Source organism: Castanea sativa, chromosome 10 (assembly GCF_040712315.1).
Source record: "Castanea sativa cultivar Marrone di Chiusa Pesio chromosome 10, ASM4071231v1".
Lineage (NCBI taxonomy): Eukaryota > Viridiplantae > Streptophyta > Magnoliopsida > Fagales > Fagaceae > Castanea > Castanea sativa.
Window position 1 is genome coordinate 20,815,590 of NC_134022.1, and position 23,030 is coordinate 20,838,619.

At 34.1% G+C, this 23,030-nt stretch overlaps 3 protein-coding genes across 5 annotated transcripts; 2 read left to right on the forward strand and 1 right to left on the reverse strand.

Moving 5' to 3' along the window:
* Window positions 1-3,190: 3,190 nt before the first annotated feature.
* Window positions 3,191-10,642, forward strand: LOC142611705 (putative DUF21 domain-containing protein At1g03270). 2 transcript variants are annotated; one of them, XM_075783815.1, is made up of 13 exons: window positions 3,191-3,542; window positions 4,490-4,566; window positions 5,316-5,399; window positions 5,494-5,607; window positions 6,843-6,926; window positions 7,138-7,209; window positions 7,768-7,835; window positions 8,393-8,483; window positions 8,619-8,692; window positions 8,774-9,140; window positions 9,532-9,578; window positions 9,668-9,755; window positions 10,209-10,642. In XM_075783815.1, the coding sequence occupies exons 1-13, from the start codon at window positions 3,311-3,313 to the stop codon at window positions 10,317-10,319; spliced, it is 1,509 nt and encodes a 502-aa protein (XP_075639930.1). In that variant the 5' UTR covers window positions 3,191-3,310; the 3' UTR covers window positions 10,320-10,642. The 2 variants fall into 2 exon arrangements, with proteins under 2 accessions (XP_075639930.1, XP_075639931.1); XM_075783816.1 differs by having other exon boundaries at window positions 3,192-3,542; window positions 8,396-8,483.
* Window positions 10,643-13,380: 2,738 nt separating this feature from the next.
* LOC142613216 (uncharacterized) lies at window positions 13,381-19,955 on the forward strand. 2 transcript variants are annotated; one of them, XM_075785456.1, is made up of 9 exons: window positions 13,381-13,522; window positions 13,921-13,985; window positions 14,626-14,797; window positions 15,053-15,915; window positions 17,173-17,346; window positions 17,462-17,578; window positions 18,128-18,307; window positions 18,398-18,444; window positions 19,257-19,955. In XM_075785456.1, the coding sequence occupies exons 2-9, from the start codon at window positions 13,938-13,940 to the stop codon at window positions 19,699-19,701; spliced, it is 2,046 nt and encodes a 681-aa protein (XP_075641571.1). In that variant the 5' UTR covers window positions 13,381-13,522; window positions 13,921-13,937; the 3' UTR covers window positions 19,702-19,955. The 2 variants fall into 2 exon arrangements, with proteins under 2 accessions (XP_075641571.1, XP_075641569.1); XM_075785454.1 differs by having other exon boundaries at window positions 13,389-13,607.
* Window positions 19,956-21,174: 1,219 nt separating this feature from the next.
* LOC142613878 (small polypeptide DEVIL 14) lies at window positions 21,175-21,695 on the reverse strand. Its single transcript, XM_075786393.1, has one exon. It carries the CDS (start codon window positions 21,609-21,611, stop codon window positions 21,471-21,473), a length of 141 nt encoding a protein of 46 aa, XP_075642508.1. The 5' UTR covers window positions 21,612-21,695; the 3' UTR covers window positions 21,175-21,470.
* Window positions 21,696-23,030: the final 1,335 nt, after the last annotated feature.

Below are 23,030 nucleotides of genomic sequence, written 5' to 3' on the forward strand. Positions count from 1 at the left end.
ATCTCTTACGTCTTCCCTATTGTCTACCTGTCCTCTGACCATTAAGTGTCCTCAAACAAGGCCTACGGCCCAACATACTCCCTGGGCCTTTATCCCTACAAGCCTATTTTGAATTTTCTAAATTTGAATTTGTTTCATGAAGAGATGAGTTGTATGTGTAAATGAAACTTTACTTTTGAAGAAACAAATATATGTATGTGTGTGTGTATTTTGATAATTTGATAATTAGAAGAGTAGGATTTGAATCTTTTACATCTTTTTTAAAATTATTTTAATGATAAAAAGACCAAAAATCCAAATACTTTTAAACTAATCATAATTAATAAGATTAGATAGTTTTCAAAATAATAATATTAATAAAAAAATGGCCTAATAAAATTTGTAATATACTTATGTATTATTATTATTATCAGTTTACTCTAATTGACAATGACAACCATTCATAAAAATAAAAAAGGAAAAAAGAAAAGAAAATGTCAATGACAACCTTGAAAAGAAATAGAAAATTTTCATTCCTCTCTCTCTCTCTCTCTCTCTCTCTTTGTAGGCCTATTCAAGAATCGATCGGCAATGATGCAATCGGCCGGTATCGAACTAATTCGACTGCTACAAAGCTCCACCATAGGTGTTTAGCATGGTGGTCGGATGAGATTTAGGCATACTAACAACGACTGGTGTGGCGATCGGTAGCTATTTTACACTCTAACGAGAAATCACACCGCATCGAGTATGTATATATTTGTGCTATAATTTAACATATGTATGATCTATTAGGTTTCAGTAGAAAAATTGCAAGAGAGTTGGTTTGAGAGAGGCAAGGAAGAAGGAAATACAGCGCTAGAGAACGTGAGAAACTGGAGATGTATAATTGGGTTAAGAATGTTAGGGTTTTTTTATAAAATTTTTTTATTTTATATAATCTTAATTTGATACCAAAATGACGCTATTTTGCACCTGACATTAATTTTAATATTAGTTCCAAAACTACATCGTTTTGGTATGAGCTTTAAAAAAAAAAAAAAAATCAAAACTACGACATTTCAATTTTAAACCCTAAATTATTAGATACCCATCTCTCTCACTCTCTCATAAGTTGCCCAGCCTCTCCCTCTCCCATAAGCGTCTCCTCCTCGCCTCTCTCATAAGTTACCCATTCTTGGAGTTTCACTTTTTCCTCTCTCCTTTTTGCTATTCTCAGGTAGTTTTATAGAAGATTTTGAATTTGATGCTCCTCCTTACAAAGCATTGAGGCTTGTTTATGTATTTTATTTTCAATAGTTATGATTTATCTTTTATGGATTTGGTTTAGTTTTTTATTTTTTAAATGGGTTTTTTGTGATTTGAAATTGAATATTTTTGAGAGAAAGATTGTGAATTTGTTTGTATTTGTGTATTTTCCTTTGTTTCCTTTTCTTTTTTATGGAATATTTGGATTTTTGAATGATTATGATGGGTTTGGGTTGTTAACTGCATTGTGTTTGATTCTTAAATGGAGAAATTAACCGAACTAATCACACCGAACCGGTTTGGTTGCACTGCACCTTGTGTAGACCAGTGCCAAACCCTTCATAGATGAGGTGCGATCAAGCATGAGGGAATACTGCACCCTATAAGTGTGGTGCAAAGAACCCTCCAGTAACCGATCGCACCGCACCGTGTACAAGCCTATCTCTCTGTGTATATGTTATTCACTTGTTGGACATCATTTCTATGGAAAAATTAGCTAAATAGTATAATTTTAGAAAAAATTTGCTAAATAGTACCTGACTAAACTTATTTATTTAAATAGTATTTTTTTTTTTTGACAAACTTGAGTTTTAAAAAATATATTATATAACAAAATAAGTTTGACCCAATATTTTTAAAAATCATGCTGTTTGGAAAAAAAAAAAAAAAAAGGGCCTCATTTCTACTCTTCTGTATGTAACTTTTCACATTTAAAGTTTCATTTGGGATTCATATATTTTGGTGAAATTAAATTTTTTTGGTTGAATGACACTAAATCACATTTAAAGCAAAAGCTGCAAATTGCTTTTTTGTAATCATTATTCTGACCTGAAACTCTAGACTGCCCCAGATATAACTGGACAGCAATAAAATTTTTAAAAAAAAAACCCTTATTGAAATTGAAAATAAAATAAATTAGTACAAAACTACAGATGAGAAATTGACCCTATGGTTTGTCGCATACCCCATTAATACTCATTATCTCTATTGTCTCTTTCCCATCACATACAAAAAAGTAACCGAAGCATCCACTCTCCTGCATTTCACCCACACACATTAACAAATCCAAACCATCCATTCCACGGGACCCACTTTCAAACACAGCATAACACAAACAAAACAAACTATCAAACATAGGAGTACAACATCATGATTTTGATTCCCCAAAGCCCCAATAGCCGTAGATCATAGTTTTTAATTGATGTGACATAGTCAAATAATCATATATATACCTATGAAATCCATGAAGAAAATTTTAAAAAAATGGCTATGAGAAGAAACCGGATCAGATCATGGGTGGGTTGAAATGAAAAGATGAGAAGTAACAAAACATCTTTTATTTAACTTATTTTGTTTTGTTTTAATAATAATGAGATGAAGATGAGAGACAAATGAGAGGGATGAGAGTGAGAATGCCCATAGAAATATACCACTATTTTAGTTTGGAATGGTAATAAAATGTGTGATAAAAAAATTAAATTCTAAATATAATATATACATATAAGTTTATATTGAAAATATAAATAATTTAAATAAAATATTTTCTCACTACAAACATACATGGGCAGGATTAAATATATGATAAAATTTCCCAATATTGTAACAATTGTTGATTAGCAAGAAAAATGTAATACTTTTAAAAAATGTATAATTTTGGAACTTCTGACAATTGTTTGATACAAATTATGACCCGAATCTTGTAAATATATTGATCCTAACAAATGATGATGTTATAGCCTCAATTAAATTGATTCTTAACGGATTAGTATTTGCAATTTGTGATAATATCACTTATCTTAAATTAGAGAAAGAAATGCATGAAAAACTAAATATTAAAATAAAAAAAAAAATGTTGCAGGAAGAGAAGCAGTAAAAGACAATGCTACTCCTGCGCCGCATGTAACATTTTCCCCTCAGCACCAACAAACGCACATACATACATTCGTTCACATAGACACACAGTCACAATCTTTTGTCTTTGTTTATTTCTGAACCTATCTCAGGCTCAGGCTCAGTTTCTTCGGTGCTGTAATCACCTCACCGGTCACCACCGAGCTCCGACGACAAAAAATTGTTGACGTTCATGATGATGAAGATGAACGCGGCGGCGGCGGCGGCGGCGAACGGCATCGTTATCGAGGCGGAAGATATTCGCTTCGGAACGCCATGGTGGTTCGTGTACGCCGGAATTTCTTGCGTTCTGGTCCTCTTCGCAGGTATCATGTCGGGCCTCACTTTGGGCCTCATGTCATTGGGCCTCGTCGACCTCGAAATCCTCCAACGTAGTGGCTCTGTCGCCGAGAAAAAACAGGCTGGTCTGTCCCTCCTCTAACATTTTAAAATACACTTCTTTTGAGCTTCATATAAATTTCTATATTTGTATTTATTGATCTGTTTCTAGCATGGATTAATAAGTGTACTCACCTGTCAGCTTATGCCTATGTGAGAAATGAGTATAATTGAATATTGGCATCTGCTTATTAAAATGGTGTTGGTTTTAGAATTTCAGCTGTTTAAATAGATAGATAGATAGATAGTATATGCTAACAAAATTTATAGTGCTGGGTAAATTTTTGTTTGGGGGATATGGTAAGGTGTCTAAAGTTCTTAGGATTTTAATATTATGGAGTTCTTAGAGTTGTATCAATATATTTTGAAATGTTATTGATGAATTAAACAAATGTTGATTATCACAATTTTGGTATTTGTTTAAATTATTAATGTTACAACAACAACAACAATAACCCATTGTTAGTGCCAAACATTTTGGATTGGTTATGGATTCTATAAGAACTTGTTAGGGTCTAATTAGGGTCCGCCGCAGGTATTATTTTCTCCATTCTATTCAAAGTCATAATCTATTTTGATGCTGATGATGTTGGCAAATAGGATTTTGAGGTGAATGGATGTTTACACATTGTCATAAATTTAAAGGGTAATTCTATGACACCTTTTGGGAGTGGTACACACCATGATCATAATTGTTAATCTCAAGTTTTTAAAATTTAAAATAATTATTTATGTTTGTGGAAGAATGGTAGAGATTAAAACACTTGAAAATATATTGTAGATTCAAATAACACAGAGGTACCATAGAATTGTTCAAATTTAAATAGATACTGAAGTTGTGTTGGTCAATATGGATGGATGGATAGGATAAAATATTAAGAACTTCAGATGATTGTTGTCCTGATAATATAGTATATATTTGGTTTTTTTGCTAATTTTTTTTTTTAATATGGGGTTGCTGACATGTATGCAGCGGTTATTTTACCAGTGGTGCAAAAGCAGCACCAGTTGCTGGTTACTTTGCTCTTGGGTAATGCTTGTGCTATGGAGGTAATTTAAAAGTTCTTTGCTAGAGGTTAGATATTTATTTGGTGGGGGACAGAGTTTAAACAGTTATAAAAGTTTAAACTAGGAGGGAAATGTGTTTGGTTTGTAATAAATGTGGTACTTTGGTTGTTGGGTCATTGGTAAGAGTGTAAGTGGAGTGATAAAAAATGGAATTGAGTTACATTTAATGGATATCATCTACTTCTCCTATTCAAATCTTTGTAAAGGAAAAAAAAAAAAAAAAAACCAAAAATGGTAGTTGAATTAACTAAATGACAAACAGGTGTGGAATACAAGTCAATAGGCTTTTGCTGTCAGTGAAAGTCGGAAAATTATTAAGTACCACAAGAGTAGAGATGAAGAAGTTCTCCAAACCAATAAACGCAAGTCATGTAGTATAAAGATATACTTTTTTCACATTTTATGTCATGTTTTGTATTGGGTAACTTGTTTTTATTGATGTGGAATATCACGTCAGCTATACTCTAGGAGTATCTAATAATTACTTATTAAAATGGTTTCTAATTAAGATTCCAAAAGTTTCTTAATAGATTGGTGAACTTTTTATATACATATGTTCATTCTGATGTGTGTAAGTATAATTTGCTATGTTTGGAAATATTGGACTTATCTAGGTTTGAACTCATATGTAATAACCATGAAGGTTTCACGTGTGATTGACTATTGTTGATGTTTTGCATGTAAAAATTGTTCAAATGGTTTGTGCCTTGTGCTTGGTTTTGATTTTGCAGGCCCTTCCTATATATCTGGATAAAATTTTTCATCCATTTGTTGCTGTTTTGCTGTCTGTAACATTTGTTCTGGCCTTTGGAGAGGTAACGGTGTATTTCTAATTAATTGGTGATGCTTCAAGTTGCAAATACTATAGCCTCAACTGGCAGTGGCTTATAACTTACCAATTTGGGTCAGATTATTCCACAAGCCATATGCTCAAGATATGGACTCGCAGTTGGTGCAAGCTTAGTGTGGCTTGTGCGTATTCTGATGATCATCTGTTATCCAATTGCTTACCCAATTGGAAAGGTAATTTTATAGAGTGAACAGATGAATTTAATTTTCTCATGGGAAATTTCTACATCATACGACTATAGATCCCTAGGGAAAGCATCTTGGGATCATTGTAATCATAATAAAGATCACCATGGTTATTTTCGTTTCTGTTATCTGGTAACATACTGTAATTTGCTGCATAATTGTTTTTGATGTCCTAAGACATTTAATTTTTTTTTGCATTAGGAAATATACTGCTGTTTTCAGGTTATAGAGTTACAGATTATAAAATGTTTCCTGATCTGGACAACTTCTTCTTTAAAAATAAATTATCATGATTAGGAGATGTTTCACTTCTAGATATTGCTATAGCAACCTTTTGAGTTGAATAATGAATTCATTGCCTGTTTTCTCAACAACTCAATCATGTTTGGTCATTTGTGAATAAGTTTGTAGTTGGTGGTTTTCGGGATGATGTTGAGATCCAAGCAAGTAGAAGTTTGCAGGTGGAATTATGCTTTATAGACCAAAAGGGGCTATTGTGAACTTGAACTTAATATGTTATTTGCTGTGCTACATGAGTTTTTGGTGAGCCACTAGAGATGTGGGAACCATCAATGGTAATGCCTTGTCAAGTGGATGGAATCAAATATAGCCCTCATGATTATGCTTCTCTTCTAGCAACAGTCTGAGGTCACTTAATTTGAGAAGATTTCAAAAAATAGGGCAGCTGCTCTGATGAATATGTATTTAGACATCATTAAGCAGTTAATGGATGGCATTTAGTGGAAATAAAGTCTGAGATAATCATTGGTATTGCCTAGAAGGATGTATATGTGGCAAAGAACTAAAACTGAAATATGATTTGGACCTGTTCATTTTAAAATTTTTATCAAATGTAAAAACATGAGCATATGAGAGTCCACAAGGAAGCTTAAATTAAGGGGTTCGGATGTTAATTGATATTTACAACATTGCATGCTTGAGGTTGGACCAATTCAGGGGTAAGGCCACTGGACCATGACACATGAATGCTTTTTTTCTTTGCAGACACAAAAAGCATTCAGGTGTTATGGTCCCCCTTTGCCCGGGAAGAGAGGAGGGGGAAAGGGGGGGGGGGGATGCATGTACACCTTGGTGGAATTGTTTTCATACTTTTGCAACTAGGTGGTGCTTGAGATTGGCTAGTTTCATAATTGACTTAACACTTTTAGTTCACCAAGTGCACTGAATTTTTGAGCATATATTAACGTTCAAAGTGGTTTCAGGTTCTGGATGCCGTACTTGGACATAATGATGCGCTGTTTAGACGAGCTCAATTGAAAGCCCTTGTCTCTATCCATGGCCAGGAGGTAATCTGCTCATTTTGGAAGTCTCTATTTTTTGGTAATAATATTCCTTATTGACAAGAAGTGTGAAGATGATTCAACTAACATACAGGAAAACATGATATAACCAGCTCATAAGCTTGTATGTAAACTTTGTGAAGCAGTGCAGAAATTGCTACAACTAGGATTTTAATTCTCTTGGTTTTTGTCTTGACTTTCTGTTTCTTAATTTTAGGCTGGTAAGGGGGGTGAACTCACACATGATGAGACAACAATTATCAGTGGAGCACTAGATTTGACTGAAAAGGTAATTGTTGCTATAAAAATATATTTATTTATTAAAGACTTCAAATGTTTTCTCTACTTGTACTTTCATATTTAGCTGTAGCAAAAAATTCCAATAGCCATCAAATTTTTCTGAAGGTGAAATATTGTGGCCTCTGACTTGGACACCTACTTTGTACAAAGACAAAACTTCATATTATCAGTCATATGGTTTTTTTTTTTTTTTGGTCAACACATAATCTTAGTTATACCTGCTTAGTTGTTGGTATTTCTTCGAAAAAAAAAAAAATGATGCTCTTCTGCTCCAAAAAGGTTTTAGTTTGTCGACAAGCCACTCTTATGTTATCATCCATATTGTTCTTTCTTGGTCAATGTGTAATCTTAGTTTTACCTGCTGAGTTGTGGGTATTTCTTCAAAAAAATTCTGATGCTCCTGCTCCAGAAAAAAATATATTATTTTGACTAAAATTCTAGGGGAGTTCCTGTTATCTAATTTGAGTCCACTTTAAAATCTTTATATTTTTATTACTTTGCCTTTGTTTATAAAATGATCATAATTCTGAAGTTCCTTTTGACACAGACTGCAGAGGAGGCTATGACACCCATCGAATCAACATTTTCCTTGGATGTCAATTCAAAATTGGACTGGTCAGTTTGGCTTCAGCCTGACTTTCTCTAAACTTCCTGTTCATTTTGCTTGTGGTTTTGGCAATGAGCTGGTAACAGAAGCTCTAACTTCCTTCTATTTTGCTTCTGGATGGACATTTAATTGTTAGGAGCTATTGTTGCCCAAAGAGGAGTTGAGTGAGCTATTAATTAAGCATATCATAATGTTCAGCATGTATAACCATGTGTACCATATTTATATTGTCTAGAATTGGAGTGGGTTGTTTAGGCAATTAGGCAATGAGGACAAGATGTGAAACAATGATAATGGGAGCTACAGTTAAGTTATAAGAACCTTGTCCCCTAGTCTGGATGACATTTCCTGGATGCTTGTTTTTGCCAATGCTACTCTTTTAAACAGAATATTATAGAAAAATAGATGGGCTTCTACTTCTAGGACCATTTGCCAGTGAACAAGATGGGCATAACTCTTCTGTTCTGTTCCTTATTATTCAGGGATATTTTTTGCCTTAAATTTTAAATATATACTTATAGATCAGAAATAGACTAATAAAAGATGTTTTATCAATTTTTTTAAGCAGGGAAGCAATTGGAAAAATTCTTGCACGAGGTCATAGTCGTGTCCCTGTCTATTCTGGAAATCCCAAAAATGTTATCGGTCTCTTACTGGTGATGGCATATCCTTCATCTTTTTTTCTCCTTTTTTCTCCTCCCTTTTAAAATGTGAAAATTGGATTTCCTGTTATTGGTACTGAACTGATTTTGAATTGGTTATTACATATGGTAAATATTTGTGGGATTAAGGTGAAAAGTCTTCTCACAGTACGAGCAGAAACAGAAACTCCAGTCAGTGCTGTTTCCATTCGGAGAATTCCTAGGTGTGGCCTTTTCTCCTCAGTATCTCTTATTCTCCATTCCTCTCTGGGCAAAATATGAATTCTCATGCATTGATGTCCCAGGGTTCCATCAGACATGCCTTTGTATGATATCCTCAATGAGTTTCAGAAAGGAAGCAGTCATATGGCAGCTGTTGTGAAGGTTAAAGGAAAGAGCAAGAACCCTAGGCCTGAAGGGGAGAAATTTGAGGAAGAAAAAGTAGCTAATGGGAATTCTCAAGTAACTGTCCCCTTCCTAACCAACCGTGATGATAAATCAGAAAGGGTTGTCGTTGACATTGAGAAACCTCCAAGGCCTATCACAAACAAGCAAAATGTTCATAAAAATGGTGCTGTCACAAACAGTTTGCTATCTTTGTCTGAGGATATTGAAGATGGGGAAGTCATTGGTATCATCACCCTGGAGGATGTTTTTGAAGAGCTTCTGCAAGTAAGCCTCTATTTCCACCACTACTGATATCTGGAGTTTTCTGTTGATTTGCCTGACCTTTGGCTGAGTAGCAGCAGTCCAGACTCACAAAAAATTGTACTTTTGAATGCTTGTACCAACCGATCCAATCTTCTAATTAAAATATAAATCCTCAAGTGGATTGGTCCAATTTGATTTTGTGCACTTCAAAAGAAGTGCCCATATTATTTTAATTTGCACAGGAATTTTTTTTGGATACATTGTAAGTGGGGGAAGGATTCGACCCATGGATATCCATGTGGGAAACACCAAGAAATGCCCTTTGATCGAAAGGTTATATGTTAAATTTGCTCATAATTTATCCATAACTTAAGGGAATCTTTTTTTTTTCTCCTCCCCTTCCTAACTGCAGGAGGAAATTGTAGATGAGACAGATGTGTATGTTGATGTACATAAAAGGTATGATGTCATCTGATTTTGCTGGGTTTTAGTATTTGCAGCCAGTTATATTCACTCAATGAATGTGAAATACATGATGTCTTTTGCAGGATACGTGTGGCTGCTGCGGCAGCTGCAGCTGCTTCGTCTTTTACACGCCCTCCATCATATCGGAGGCTGACTGGTCAAAAGCCTGCAGTGAGTAAACCTCACTTATCTGTTAATTGTACATTTTTATGACTCTTGATTTAATCACTAGCATGGGAATATAAACTAGAACCAGAAAGTAGAGGTGAGATTTGGACATAAAAAAGTAGGGCATAGAATGTCCTATTTGATGCGTTCTATCTTCATGGAACACTTTTTATTTATTAATTTTTGGATAAGATTCATGGAGCACTTATTTTAGCCATATCTTACGTGAATTATTCTATTTGATATCTATAGCCAAGCCCAAAATTTTGAGACTAAAGCTTGGTTGTAGTTGTTGTTTGGTAATACAACTTTGTCTGTACGTATTGGCTGATAGCAGGATTCTAAACTGCCTTACGAGGACAAAGGCTTGGTTCATAACCTATGTTATATGTTTAGTGCAGTGAGTTAATCTGAAACTTTAATGATTTATCAGATTACATGCTGGATATTTTTCAGGGAGGTCAAAGTAAGCAAGGACAGGCTCCGAAGAAGTTTGGGGAGGATGATTCAAATCCAATGAAGTTTTCAGAGAGTCCAAAGGAACCTCTTCTGGGAAACAAGAGATAGTTTGAGAATTTTGCTTGCAACAAACGGCCTTTGAAGTTGGAGGTTTTTGTTTCTGTATTACACCAACTAATGTAGTTTGCAAATATGTATAGATTTTAGGGTTTTTTGGGGTGTGTGTTTCATATGTGATATATGTCACATACTGAAAGTAGTTTTGTTTGTATGTGAAATTTTGGTCTAGATAAATTGGCAGGCTTTACAAGGTTACGGCAAAGAGCCGTTGTGGTAGGACAATCATCATTGACAGAAGAAAGGCTTTTTCCTTTCTACTATACTATTCTACTTATTTCCTGATGCTATCTAAATGAAACAGACTTTCTTAATATTGGGATGTAAAAATTGAAAATTATTGTTTGAAAACATTTGTGGAAATACGTGTAGGTAAAAAAGTGTGTAAAAATATGTGTAATATTGTTTAAAAACTGAAAATGGTTGTTTGAAAATACAAACCAAACATCTCCAAAAGACTCTGGAAGTTTCTCTTTCAAAAATGCTCCTAACCCGTGAGGGAAACAAGCTTGACTTGGGACATGTGCATCGTGACTCTCTCTCTCTCTCTCTCTCTCTCATGATGCATGAATAGCTTTTGTAGGTTGCTGTTTTCAAACATGTGGAAATTGAAATATGATATCTTGTGATCAAGGAATAAATGAATAATTATGTCATGCATTATGCATCATCTCATTAATGGGTCCACAACCGTGTGGAATTCCATTGTTGTGAAAGAGATTATGCATATGTTAAACAAAAGACAATATATAATACTATTAATGAAAGTGATTGAAGTTCACAAGGATGAAGAATTTGGGGCAACTTTCCATTTCTACTCCATTATTGTACTCCTTTGGCTCTAGAGAAGGTGTAGGAAAATAAGCACGTAGGTAATAGACTATGATCAGATATTACTCCAGGCTGTTCTCTTTTTTTGATTTATTCTCCGGGCTGTTTTGGTTGTTCCCGGGAGCTGATGAATGTACATTTTAACTTGGAAAACACCTTGGAAGTTGAAACTCTTTGAGTCTTAAGCAATGAAATTTCTTTGGCAATGTCACTTCCAAGCCACTTAGATTAATGGAGGCTTAAATAAGGATGCCTGTTCTTGGAAAATCCTTTTAAGCTTTTTAAGAAATTAAAAAAAGAAAAAGAAAAAAGAAGTGTTACGTTCATAACATTTTTACAATATTTTCACAACAGATTATACATGTTTGGTTGTTATTGGGTTAAATCTGAACTTACTACCGAGATTATTTTTTTGCGCCAACAATAACAATCTACCACTTAAAATTTATTATGAAAATGTTATAGATATATTATTTCGTTATAAAAACGGTCCATGCTTGAAAGGGGGAGATGGGAGGATTTTTTTTGGGAAGGTGAGAGAGATAGGAGGTTAATAAATAAGAGAAGAGAAGAAGGAAAGGGTTGTGGAAAATTATACTAAATCTTCATTAAAATTTGTTTAGAGAAGATCAAATTTTATATAGTATTGAATCACTTTATCTGGAATTGTTAAACTTAAATTCAGTTTTTAAGGTGTATTATTTATAATGTGGTACATAAATAGAGATTAATGCTATTGTTTCCTCACACCCCCTAAAAGGTACTTTATATTACTAATTGGTAATATTTGAGTTGTTGCAATTCAATTAATAACTAATGTTATTAAGAGTTTTGTAATTCAACTAGTTGACAAGTTGACATCTCATAGTATTTCAATGACATTTAGAGTTTAAATCTCTCTTTTTCGATGTAGCTATCAAATTATAAAAAATAAAAAATTAAAAGAAGAAGAAGATAACTGATGTTAAATTTCTTGGTTAGATTAGTGTAAATTTAAATGCATATTCACTTGATTAAAAAGGATTTACTCTTTCTAAAAAGAAAAAAGAAAAATGGAAGATTTTTTTTTATTATAAATGTAGAGCATGTGACAAAAAGGGAAGAATTTTTATTTTTATTTTTAAATGTAGAGCATGTGTGCACCTGTCCTCAGCCCATGGATGTCCAATTCCTTCCATGCCTAAATACCTTTTTTTTTTTTGGTGGTAATAAAAAAATGTTTAAGGGGGATAGTGACATTCCTTAACCGCCCTCAGTCATGAGTACATCACTTCCCAAGTCTCAGCCATTAGTCTACCCTCAGTCATGGGGCCTAAATACCCATAAAGAGAATCCTAAGAAATTTGAGTCCTGTTAGGACCCGATTCTCACAAATCATTAAAGTGATAACTTAGAACTTATCACTAACACATACCACTTAAAATAGTCTATATCAACAATCAAGAAAAAAATGTTTAAAATCTAGTGAAACTGAAATCTCCTTTTTATACCCAAGTAATTTTTTTTTTGATATTAGTACCCCAGTAAAAGTTGACTTACATTTTTATATTTTTTAAGATAGAACACTACATATTTACTAATCACACCCTGCAAGTTGTGATAATGACAAAAAGCGCAGAAGAAAGAGCCTCGAAATAAAGTAAGAAAAAGAAACCACTATGAAGCTTCCAAGTCATCTCTCTCTGACGCCGCCCATATAGTACTATGATGTATGAACCTCCACCATGCAATTGCAATGCCCTTTCTTTTTTGTAAGAGTATGGAAACATCATGTTTCACACCCAAATTTTTATCATGCTTTTGGATTAAATCTATTTCCACAATTTTAATCACAAGTGGCTAGTTATAAGCAGTAAAAAAAAAAGTCTATAATTTCACCATTTATAAAGTACTACTTGGACAATTTATAACAAAATTGTGAAAATAGTTATGAACCTTTTACTTTCATGCTTACGTGTCAATTCTTGATTAAATTTTATCACTTTTTTATGAGTTCACCACGTATATTTGAAGGTATGACATTAATACCTAAGCTTATCCTATCCAATTAAGAGTTAAACACAAGCCAAACACAAGAATTGAGGTGTGAGAATAGAGTAAATCTACTGTCATAATAATTTTCCTAGAGTAAAAATTATGTCTCTGTAAAATAAAATAAAAGTGCATGACTAACGTTCCTCTAGAAAACCCCAATATATATAGAGATTGCTTAGCTCCATAGGTTTCCTCGTTTTCCTTTCCCCAAATCCCAATTCCCTCACACTAAATAAATAGTAATCCCAACACTCCAAAATTCCAAATACCCTTTTCTTTTCAATTTCTGTGTGTGTGTGTGTAAGATAGACGCAGTGGGAAAACACAAGGTCAGTGCTTCTCTTTCTCTTTCTCTGATTTACAACAACAGAGAAGCATAGATGAATAAAGAAGAGAATTTGAGGAAACAAAAAGGTTTCAAATTTCAATATATATTTTTTTCCTTTTCTTTCACTTCTAAAACCCTAAAATTCTTTGCTTTTCCTTAATTTTTTTTTTCTAGGCATCCAACAGACCACTGTGTGTTTTTATTAAAAATGATTCCTTTTATTATTGTTTCTGCTAACGTTTTCGCACCAAAATTAGTTATAAAAGAACTGAATTTTAAAATTATTATTTTTTCTTTGGTATGAAATTTAGTCAATTATCTCTATAATCAGTAATTAAATTGCAGAAAAAAGTAAAAAGATTGAAACTTTTTTGTTTTTGGTTTCAATTTTATGTGCAGATAATAAGTTATTGGAGATGGGTTTCAAGTCAGTTTACAAATGCTTACAGGAGATATTTCCAAAGGTATTATATTTTACTTTGTTGAAGCATTGGGTATCTTAATTTAAGGTTCAACTGAGTTTGCTACTTGTTACTTATTTTTGTTGTTTGATAGTTTTATGCACTCTTTTTTTTTTTTTTTTTTTGTGTTTTTATTGAAGTGTATAATGTTTTTTTTAATGAGAATTTATATGTTGGATTCATTTTATGGTTTATTCAAGAACCATTGTCTATATGTTGTTGAGAATTGTGAATTTTATGTGAATCAGAATTAAAAAAAAAAAAAAAAAAATTATTGTGAATCTTGGACCCATGATCTTGTCCTCTACTTTGGTAAATTTATGGGAATAATATTGTGTTTTATTAGCTACTTTGTTTTTGTAATTAGTGAAAATTAGTTTTGCAAAATGCTTGCCTTTAGAATTGGTGTTGAATTTTGTTATTTTTCTTTTAATTGACTTGAAGCTTAAAGTTTAAGAATTAATATTTGAGCATGAAAACCTTTGCAATTTTTCTTCACGTAGTGTTTCTTATGATCAACACTATACTCCCTACGGTAATTCTGAATATTTTCCTGTCTAATCCAATTCAACAACTTTTTTATTTATTTTTAAAAGAATTTAAAGTCTGACTGAAGACATTTTATGGATCTCATTCTGCCTAGGTTGATTCTCGCTTGCTGAGGGCTGTAGCTATTGAAAATTCCAAGGATGCTGATCAAGCTGTGGATGTTGTTCTTAAGGAGATAATCCCTTATTTGTCCAGTCAGTTTGGTGGTCCTGTCAATCCTCAAGAGGATTTTTTGACTAGTGTTAGTCCTCCTGAGGATAATGAAGGTATTCTCAATTTTTGTTGAAAACCTTCTGCCACTGGAATTTATCGAATTCTGATTCAGTTAGTTGCTGCAATTGCTCTATTGTCCACAATTTTTAGTTCATCTTGTTTTACACCTGCCATAGCTTGCAGCTACTTGTTTGTTAAAAACTTTTCTTTCCTTTTTTTGTTTTTGCATGTATTAAAAGGGCTACCATTACATTGGGTGAATTGATTTGACTCGCTTATTTATAATATATTATATGCTGAATGTGCAGTTGAATCTGAGGACCAGGTTGTCTTGTTGAGACAGCAGCAGCGGATAGTTGACAAGGCAGATGTGGGGCCGTCTTCAGAACTACGTTCAATTGCTAGTGATGGTGCCAAGGTAACTGAGGATACAGGTGGGGCACTTCATGTTGACTCAACACCTTTGGTTGAATTGCAGAATGATTCTGTGGATTTAGATTTATATGATGTAAATGATGGTAATGATCGATCATGTGGCAATACTGAGAATGAGGAAGTGATTTTAATTGGGATGACTCGCGAAAGCAGTGCCAAAGTGGGGTTGAATGAGATGGTCCATGTCACCTCAAGTGCTTTGTTGGATGATGGAAACGATGGCCAGAAACAATGTTGTGAAAATACTGAAAGTGATGAACTGATTACTTGGGGAGCTTGGAAAGAAAATAATATCAAAGTTGGGTCAGAGCAGACCCACCCTGGCATGACAACTGCTTTGATAAATGAAAAAGATGGTGTCAGAGGTTTTGACATTCCTGTGGCTGATGACTTGGATATGGTTATTTGTCTAAAAAGTGATGAAGAAGAATCATGTTTAGATAGCACTAAGGTGAGGATGCCTATGGCTCAGCTCTTTACTTCATCTGTTGAAGAACATGCATCAGTTTCTTCAGAATGTGTTCAGTCCGAATTTGGTTCTGAACCTTCTGTTACTGAGTGCCAGACACAAGCGTCCAGTCGTTCTGCTGATGTTACTTCCAAGCAAGACTATTTTGTTGGTGAACTGAGTGATATTGAGGATGAGCCAACAACTGGCACTGTAGTTACCCGATCTGGCCAAGTATGTAATCTTGATCTTCTTGAAGAGATCATTGAAGATGCCAAAAATAACAAGGTACTACTATTAGATTTACTACTTTTAAGCTTTTGAAGTTTAAACGAGGATCAACGCCTTTGAATTAACTGGAATTTCAGCTGTATTGTTTGTCAATAGCATCTTGTTGTATCTAATTCTTGTTAAAATTGATTCACTAAATGGTAGCTTGTTAATGATGCTTCCTAATACGTTTTTTCATGCTCAGTTGCATGTTTTTCATGTGAAGCTTGCCACTTAGCACTTGTATTGATTAATCTGTTTTTCATAAATGATGTTTGCTCTTTTCAGTTTTGTGATACCATTCATAGCCTCGATGCCTTTGTGCGTAGTTGGAGAGTCCTGTGAATTTTCTTTCTCCCAATAGGGCAGATGATCATTGTGCCCTGCATATGTTTATGTTCCAATCAGTCTTTTTGTCTAGTTGAATTCAAATTCTTTGAGATGATGAGAATACATAATGTTGTAGCGCCTTGCCTTTTGGTATATGTATGCAAACCTTAAGTGATGCAAATTGTAAACTGGATTATGGCTCATTTATCCTTTGGTACTTCGAGAATTGAGGAAAGGTCTTTAGTTAGAGATACAGACACAGGTTATATGATAAAGAAAATAAAAGATAGAAAGGAAGGCGACATGAATATATATATTTAGGTAGAGTTTCTCCTGTATGTCTTCAACTTCAGGGGGTTATTTTTTAGTCATCGGATAAAATTGTGTACAATTGTTTTATTCACTTTGATGATTTCTCCACAACAAAATGAGAGAATACTATTTTTTTCTCCATTTGATGGGTCTGGATTATTTTATTTTTTTTGGAAGGGGGGGGGGTTAAATTTAGGAGAAATGGTATTGCAATATGAAATCAGAATGATGAATATGGAATTATGCATAATGATTGATGACTTGCGTCTGCTTTTGACAAAGTTAATGCTTCTTGTTTGTGATCATTCGTAATGTTTAAACAGTCATGGTTTTGGGTTTACTTTAGGAGAAATGGTATCGCAGTAGGAAATCAGAATGATGAATATGGAATTATGCATAATGTGACTGATGACTTGCGTCTGCTTTTGACAAAGTTAATGCTTCTTGTTTGTGATCTTTCATCATGTTTAAAAAAGTCACGGTTTTGAGTGGTTTTATGCTTGGCATAGGCTCACTGCATTCCATAATTAGCTCTATTAACTGCATGCAGATTTTTTTTTATTAAAATTAAAATTTTCTTGCCTTTTCCCCCTTGTATGTTTGAAGGTTACTAATGACTTATCAATGGTGCAGAAAACCTTGTTTTCAGCTATGGAGAGAGTTATCAACATGATGAGAGAAGTGGAACTTCAGGAGAAAGCTGCCGAAGAAGCCAAACAGGAAGCTTCTAGAGGAGGACTGAATATTCTGGTCGAGGTGGAGGATCTGAAACAGACGTTGGTGCATGCAAAGGAAGCAAATAACATGGTTGTAAAATACCCAATGAATATTCGATTTAGATCCACTAAATTTTTTTTTATTTACAAATCAGTTTTTTAGTTTATGAGGATAAGAGCTGAGCCCTATGTCTTAACCTTTGTAGCATGCGGGAGAAGTGTATGGAGAGAAGTCAATTTTAGCGACTGAAGTGAGGGAACTTCAATCTCGCGTACTCAGCTTGGCTGATGAAAGGGACAAATCCCTTGCAATTCTCAATGAGGTATTTAACATTTTGTTACATCTAAGCTGGAGGCAATGCGCGCTTTAAACTACAAATATTCTGCAATCAACAACTTGTTTTGCAATTAATTTTCCTACTAATTTGTTAGACTTTCATTTGGATGGTGGGGAACATTGTAAGTTTATCTTGAATAAGGGCATCAATTGTAGGATTTCGAAGTTTTTGGTGTACATTGTAAATGGCACCATAGTACTACAGTTTACACTTTACAGTAGATTGTTGTAACTTGTAATAAACCTATAACTAAATACAGTGGCATTCGTATTAATCCACTTTGCTAGAGGTTTCTTCTTAAAATCAGCAATGGCCAAGAAATGCAAGAAAATGTTATTTTGGTTTGCACCCTTAACTTAAACTCTGCATAATTGAATTTTGGTTTGAGCTCTTTAGACAAAGGTTCCTAGTAAAAAAATTTATAGATGCTGTCAACAACATTTTTCTTTGATGATGATATATATGAAGTTGCAAACAGGGTGTAATCAACATTTGAATATTTTTTTAATTTGGATTCATTATTACCCCCTTCAGATGCACCAAAGCCTAGAAGCACGATTATCTATCGCAGAAGAGATGAGGAAAGCAGCTGAGCAGGAAAGGCTAGATAAAGAAAAATCTGCACGAAATGCTCTTGCTGAACAAAATGCTATAATGGAGAAGGTGCTTCAGGAGTCGAAGATACTAAAAGAGGAGGCAGAGGAGAATTCCAAGGTAGCAATCGATTTGACTCACCATGGACCCCTTCAATGAAAAAGAAATGACTACAATTTTTTGACCTAATCAAATTTATGCTTATTGCAGCTGCGGGAGTTTCTAATAGACCGTGGTCACATTGTTGATATGTTGCAGTAAGTTTCTTTGTTTCTTTTGAATGAAGTTTTGATTGGTACTTCACTGTTAAGACAAACAATAGAGGTCCTCCACTGTCTTTTAAAGTGATTGATGTGCTAACCTTTTGAAACAATAATACCCTCTCCCTCCTCCAAACTCCCAATGCTGCATGTGTGCGTGCACACAAACACACAACACAACTGTTATAGTTAAGCATTCATGGTTTTGCTTGTGAATTTAAAAAAAAAAAAGTCAAAACCAATAGAAACTTTATCAGTTGTCCAAATTTACTACTGTATAACATGACTAATGCCCCTTAGTTCTTGGCAAAATTTGGTCAAAGAAATTAAATCAACATTCTTTAAAAATAAATTGTGTTTTCTTTGCTTCTCTGTTTTTACTTATCAAAAAAAGATTTAGTGTTTTTTTTTTATAATCATTTTGCATCTCACTCAACAACCACCACCAAGCCTTAGACGCAAATATTTGGGGATCCTGAACACTGAACAGACTAGTTAGGATCACATGCCCTCTTTTCCACTATTCTATTCTATTTGAATTCATTTTGCATGTGTTCATGTATATATATTCTGGCCATAAACTTTTTTCCCCCAAATTTTTTTGAACTTTATTTAAATTTGGTATCTGCTTAGGTAAACCCTACATAAAAAATTTATAAAAAATAAAAAAGGTAGAAGTTATTTTGTAGTTTATTTTTCCAGGTTCTGATCTGTTGCTACATGTATACATAAGTATGTATGTCATTGTTTTTGTTGACCTTGGAAGGATTCAGGTAATGAAGTGTTCTTGTCATTTTATCATTGTGCAGAGGAGAAATTTCTGTTATTTGTCAGGATGTGAGTCTACTGAAAGAGAAGTTTGACGACCGTGTTCCATTAAGCAAATCTGTTTCCTCAAGCCAGACTAGTTGCATCTTAGCTGCTTCTGGCATATCTGTGAAAATCATGGTATCTGGTCTGGTTCCTGAGGGCACTTTAGCTTCTTCAGGCTCATCTGTGAAAAGCATGGCATCTGATATGGTTTCTGAGCACAGTTTAGCTTCTTCAGGCTCATCCCTTAAAAGTGAGGCACCTGTTTTGGTTACTGAGCAAGGGAAGTCATCTGAGACGCCAAAGAGGACAAGCCCAACAGCCTCTGTTGACAGTCTATCACCAAGAAGTAGACCTGAAGAGGAAAGAACCAAAGCTGATCACCAAGCACTTTTGGATGATGGGTGGGATTTTTTTGACAAAGATGCAGAATTTGACATCTGAGGTGCATATATTGTGAATATGGCAGAATAAAATTCGTAGGAGTCCTTTTTATGAGTCTTGTAATGGTCAGCTGTCTACCTTTTTTACATTTCATTTGCTAGTTAGGATTTTAATATTAGCACCGCAGATTCTATACAGTATGATATATGGTAAACTGGATGCTGATTATTATCTCCAGATTCTATTTTGTACAGTGCATATCTTGAACAATAATTGGAGAATTCTATGCAGAATCTGTATGCAAGGTTTTTTTTTTTTTATAAATAATATGAGCCATACATATATGTTAAGGTCTTTAGAATTTTATTGACACTAGGAATTGATTGGAAACCATGCATACACAGTAAAGTTGTTTTGGTAGTAAGGGGTGACTGATAGCTAATGGTCCAGCAAAAAATCTAAGCGTGTTATGATTTTTAGATTTTTCATGACCCATGTCTTGGTTTTTAAGCTTTCCTCTGTACGTGATATTTGGCTTTTTAACATATAGTCTTGGAACATCCTACAAAAGTCCCAGCTGTCGAAACCATTGTATTTATTCGTCCAGCACTAGATATTATCTTCACATTCACTTTTTTGACAGTACAGTAACTCTTAGCATGTTCTGTCTCATTTGGACTAGCATTTTCTTATGGATAATTTACCTTGGTCCTGCTTCCATAGATTCCTGATCCCTGCGAAGTGAAATTACGTTTGATTGTATATTTTTAGGATCTCAGGCCTGTTTAATCCAGATGGGATTTATTAGACAAAGAAATTCATTTGCAGGACCAAGTTTTGATGCCAATACCCTCTCTGCTTAATCATTTATTAATCTTTGAGGGAGGCATAGGGTGGGAGTTTCTTGCTTATCAGCTTAGTCCCTGCTTAAAACCTGATTTGGCCAAGTTGATAAGATGATTCATCCCAACTAAACAAATTGCTGAGTCCCAAAAGTGTGAGGAGCTGTCTCATATATCCGGTGTGAACCTCTTATGTATGTGGGAGTTACATTACATACACCTGTTATCTAAGGTAAATATCCATATAAAAAAGAGGAAAAAAAAAAGTTTCTTGCATGAGTCAAAGGCTTTACTTATGACATTAAAAATTAGTCAAATTTGTATAGGAACCTTATAATAATAATAAACTCATATATCAAATATATGTATCATCTGTTACATAGTATGTGAGTTTTATTGTCGTGTGAGACTCGTACATTGTAAAATGGAGGATGCATATATACTATGCATATACGTTCTTTGAACCATGACGTTTATGGTGGTGATTGGTTCTACGGCTTCTTAGAAGTAAAACTTTGATTTGACCTGTTTAAGGCAACAGTAGAGTTGAATGCATATTTGGTTGTTATGTCATACATCCATTGATGGTTAAGAGATAGCTGAAGTCTGCAGAGGTAACTGCTCCAAGGATGAGATGTGTCACCACTCACCAGATTAAATTTTATCTTTAGAGAGTGAAGGGCCCAGTAAGTTGAAAAACAGTAGCTATGAGAGATATATACACACTAGCAAAACATAACTTAAACATGTAGCTAATTCAGCTTTCGTCCTATGGTACTTGTCTTTTATACATCCACTGGACATTCCCAGTTTGATCTGATTTTTGTCACTTATAACCAAAACTACATCAAATCCTGCTTTTACTCAATGCTAATTAAACTCCCACAAGACCACAACTCCCACGTATATGAGCTTCCCCCTAGGCAGTTAGGCAAAGACTATTGAAGGCCAAGCTTCAAATGGGAGCTCTAACTGCTCTCCAAGAGCTTATTCATGCCAACATAGGAGAATCACTGTACATCTCCATATGAGATAGAGCCGTGCCCGCCGCTCTCTAACTTGCTTTGAGCATCGTTGCCATGATCGAACCTTCAAACTCCTTGTTGATGAGAATGTGTTAGCTGCCATGTCTGCCTATGCTGAAATGGAAGAAGTAAAAAAATTTGGTGCAGTAACTAGGAACTTTGGTTGGTATTGAAGTTGTTTTGTGGTCCTGAGGGGGTCTTGGGCATTTAGGCCTTATATAGAGGGAGAGGGAGTGGGAGATATGAAATAATCAATATGTGGTGGGTGACAAATGTTGGCCTCTGGTTGGGCTAATAAGAAAGGTCCCATTGTCCTAATAAGATGACAAAGCAGACCTATTATCTTGTCTCCTTGCCAAACCCGCATGATAATGATCTCTCATCAACTTCTGCTCATAGAGGGTCACCCTTGTCTCGCATGGATGCATGCACATTAAATACAAATACTAAGTTTGTTTTTGTAATTATTATTTTTTTTCAAATGAGAAAAATACCCCTGATCATCTTTTTCACACAAATTCTTATAAATTTTATATTTGTGAAGACACAAAAACTATATGATTTCTTTAATGCATGCACTTGCTTGTTCCTTCACTTGATTTGATTGTAATCTCTACATAAACCCAGCTTATCTATTAATCAAACTGGAAACTGAAAACTGCAAACTAAACAAACTGTAACTGTTTGTTTCAACAATATTCCTTTCTTTTCTTTTTTTTCTTTTTTATTTTTTTAATCTTCTATATTTTGTTTTAAAATGACCATGAGCTTATTTACAGACTTGAAATCGTGATGTTATGCCAAGACCAAATGATAGATGGATGATTAACTTACATCGATTGCCAAAAAGGGTACTTTCATATTCTAATTATTAATTTTTTGTTTTTGTTAGAAATTAATAATAGTTAACATGAGGTCATAGCAACATTTTAATACGATGAAAATATAGATGTCAAAGTGGATAGACAATAGTAAGTAATAAGATTATCACAAAGACACACTACCTTACGTGTTTCATTGATTAGAGACTATTATCAACATGATCAAAACGATAGGTAAGAAGGGTCAACCAAGCCAAAGAATCATTTCATCATGAAAAGTTGAAAGGCAAACTGAACAATTCGCAAATCCATTTGTCTAATCTAATCTGGTCAATAACCCCAACCTGGATGTTAAATTATATTAGCTAGCTCAATAGATTTTGATTGTTGGGAATGGGAGGTGGGGTTGAAGGATTAAAGCTTTCTACCAATAATCTGTAGTGTAGTGTAGTGTGTGTGTTTTTGAGAGAGAGAGAGAGAGAGAGAGAGAGAGAGAGAGGGTTGGCTTCAACTTGCACATTATATAACTTAGAACTATTTTTTCAATGTTAAATCATTCCATAATTTTCTATTAGATGCATTTTTTTTTTTGACAAATTCACTATTGACTAATATATATTTCTAACATCATTCATGCTTAAAATATTAAAAGATTAATAACTACATAATTTTTTTTTTAAAATGTTTAAACTTCCAAGTTA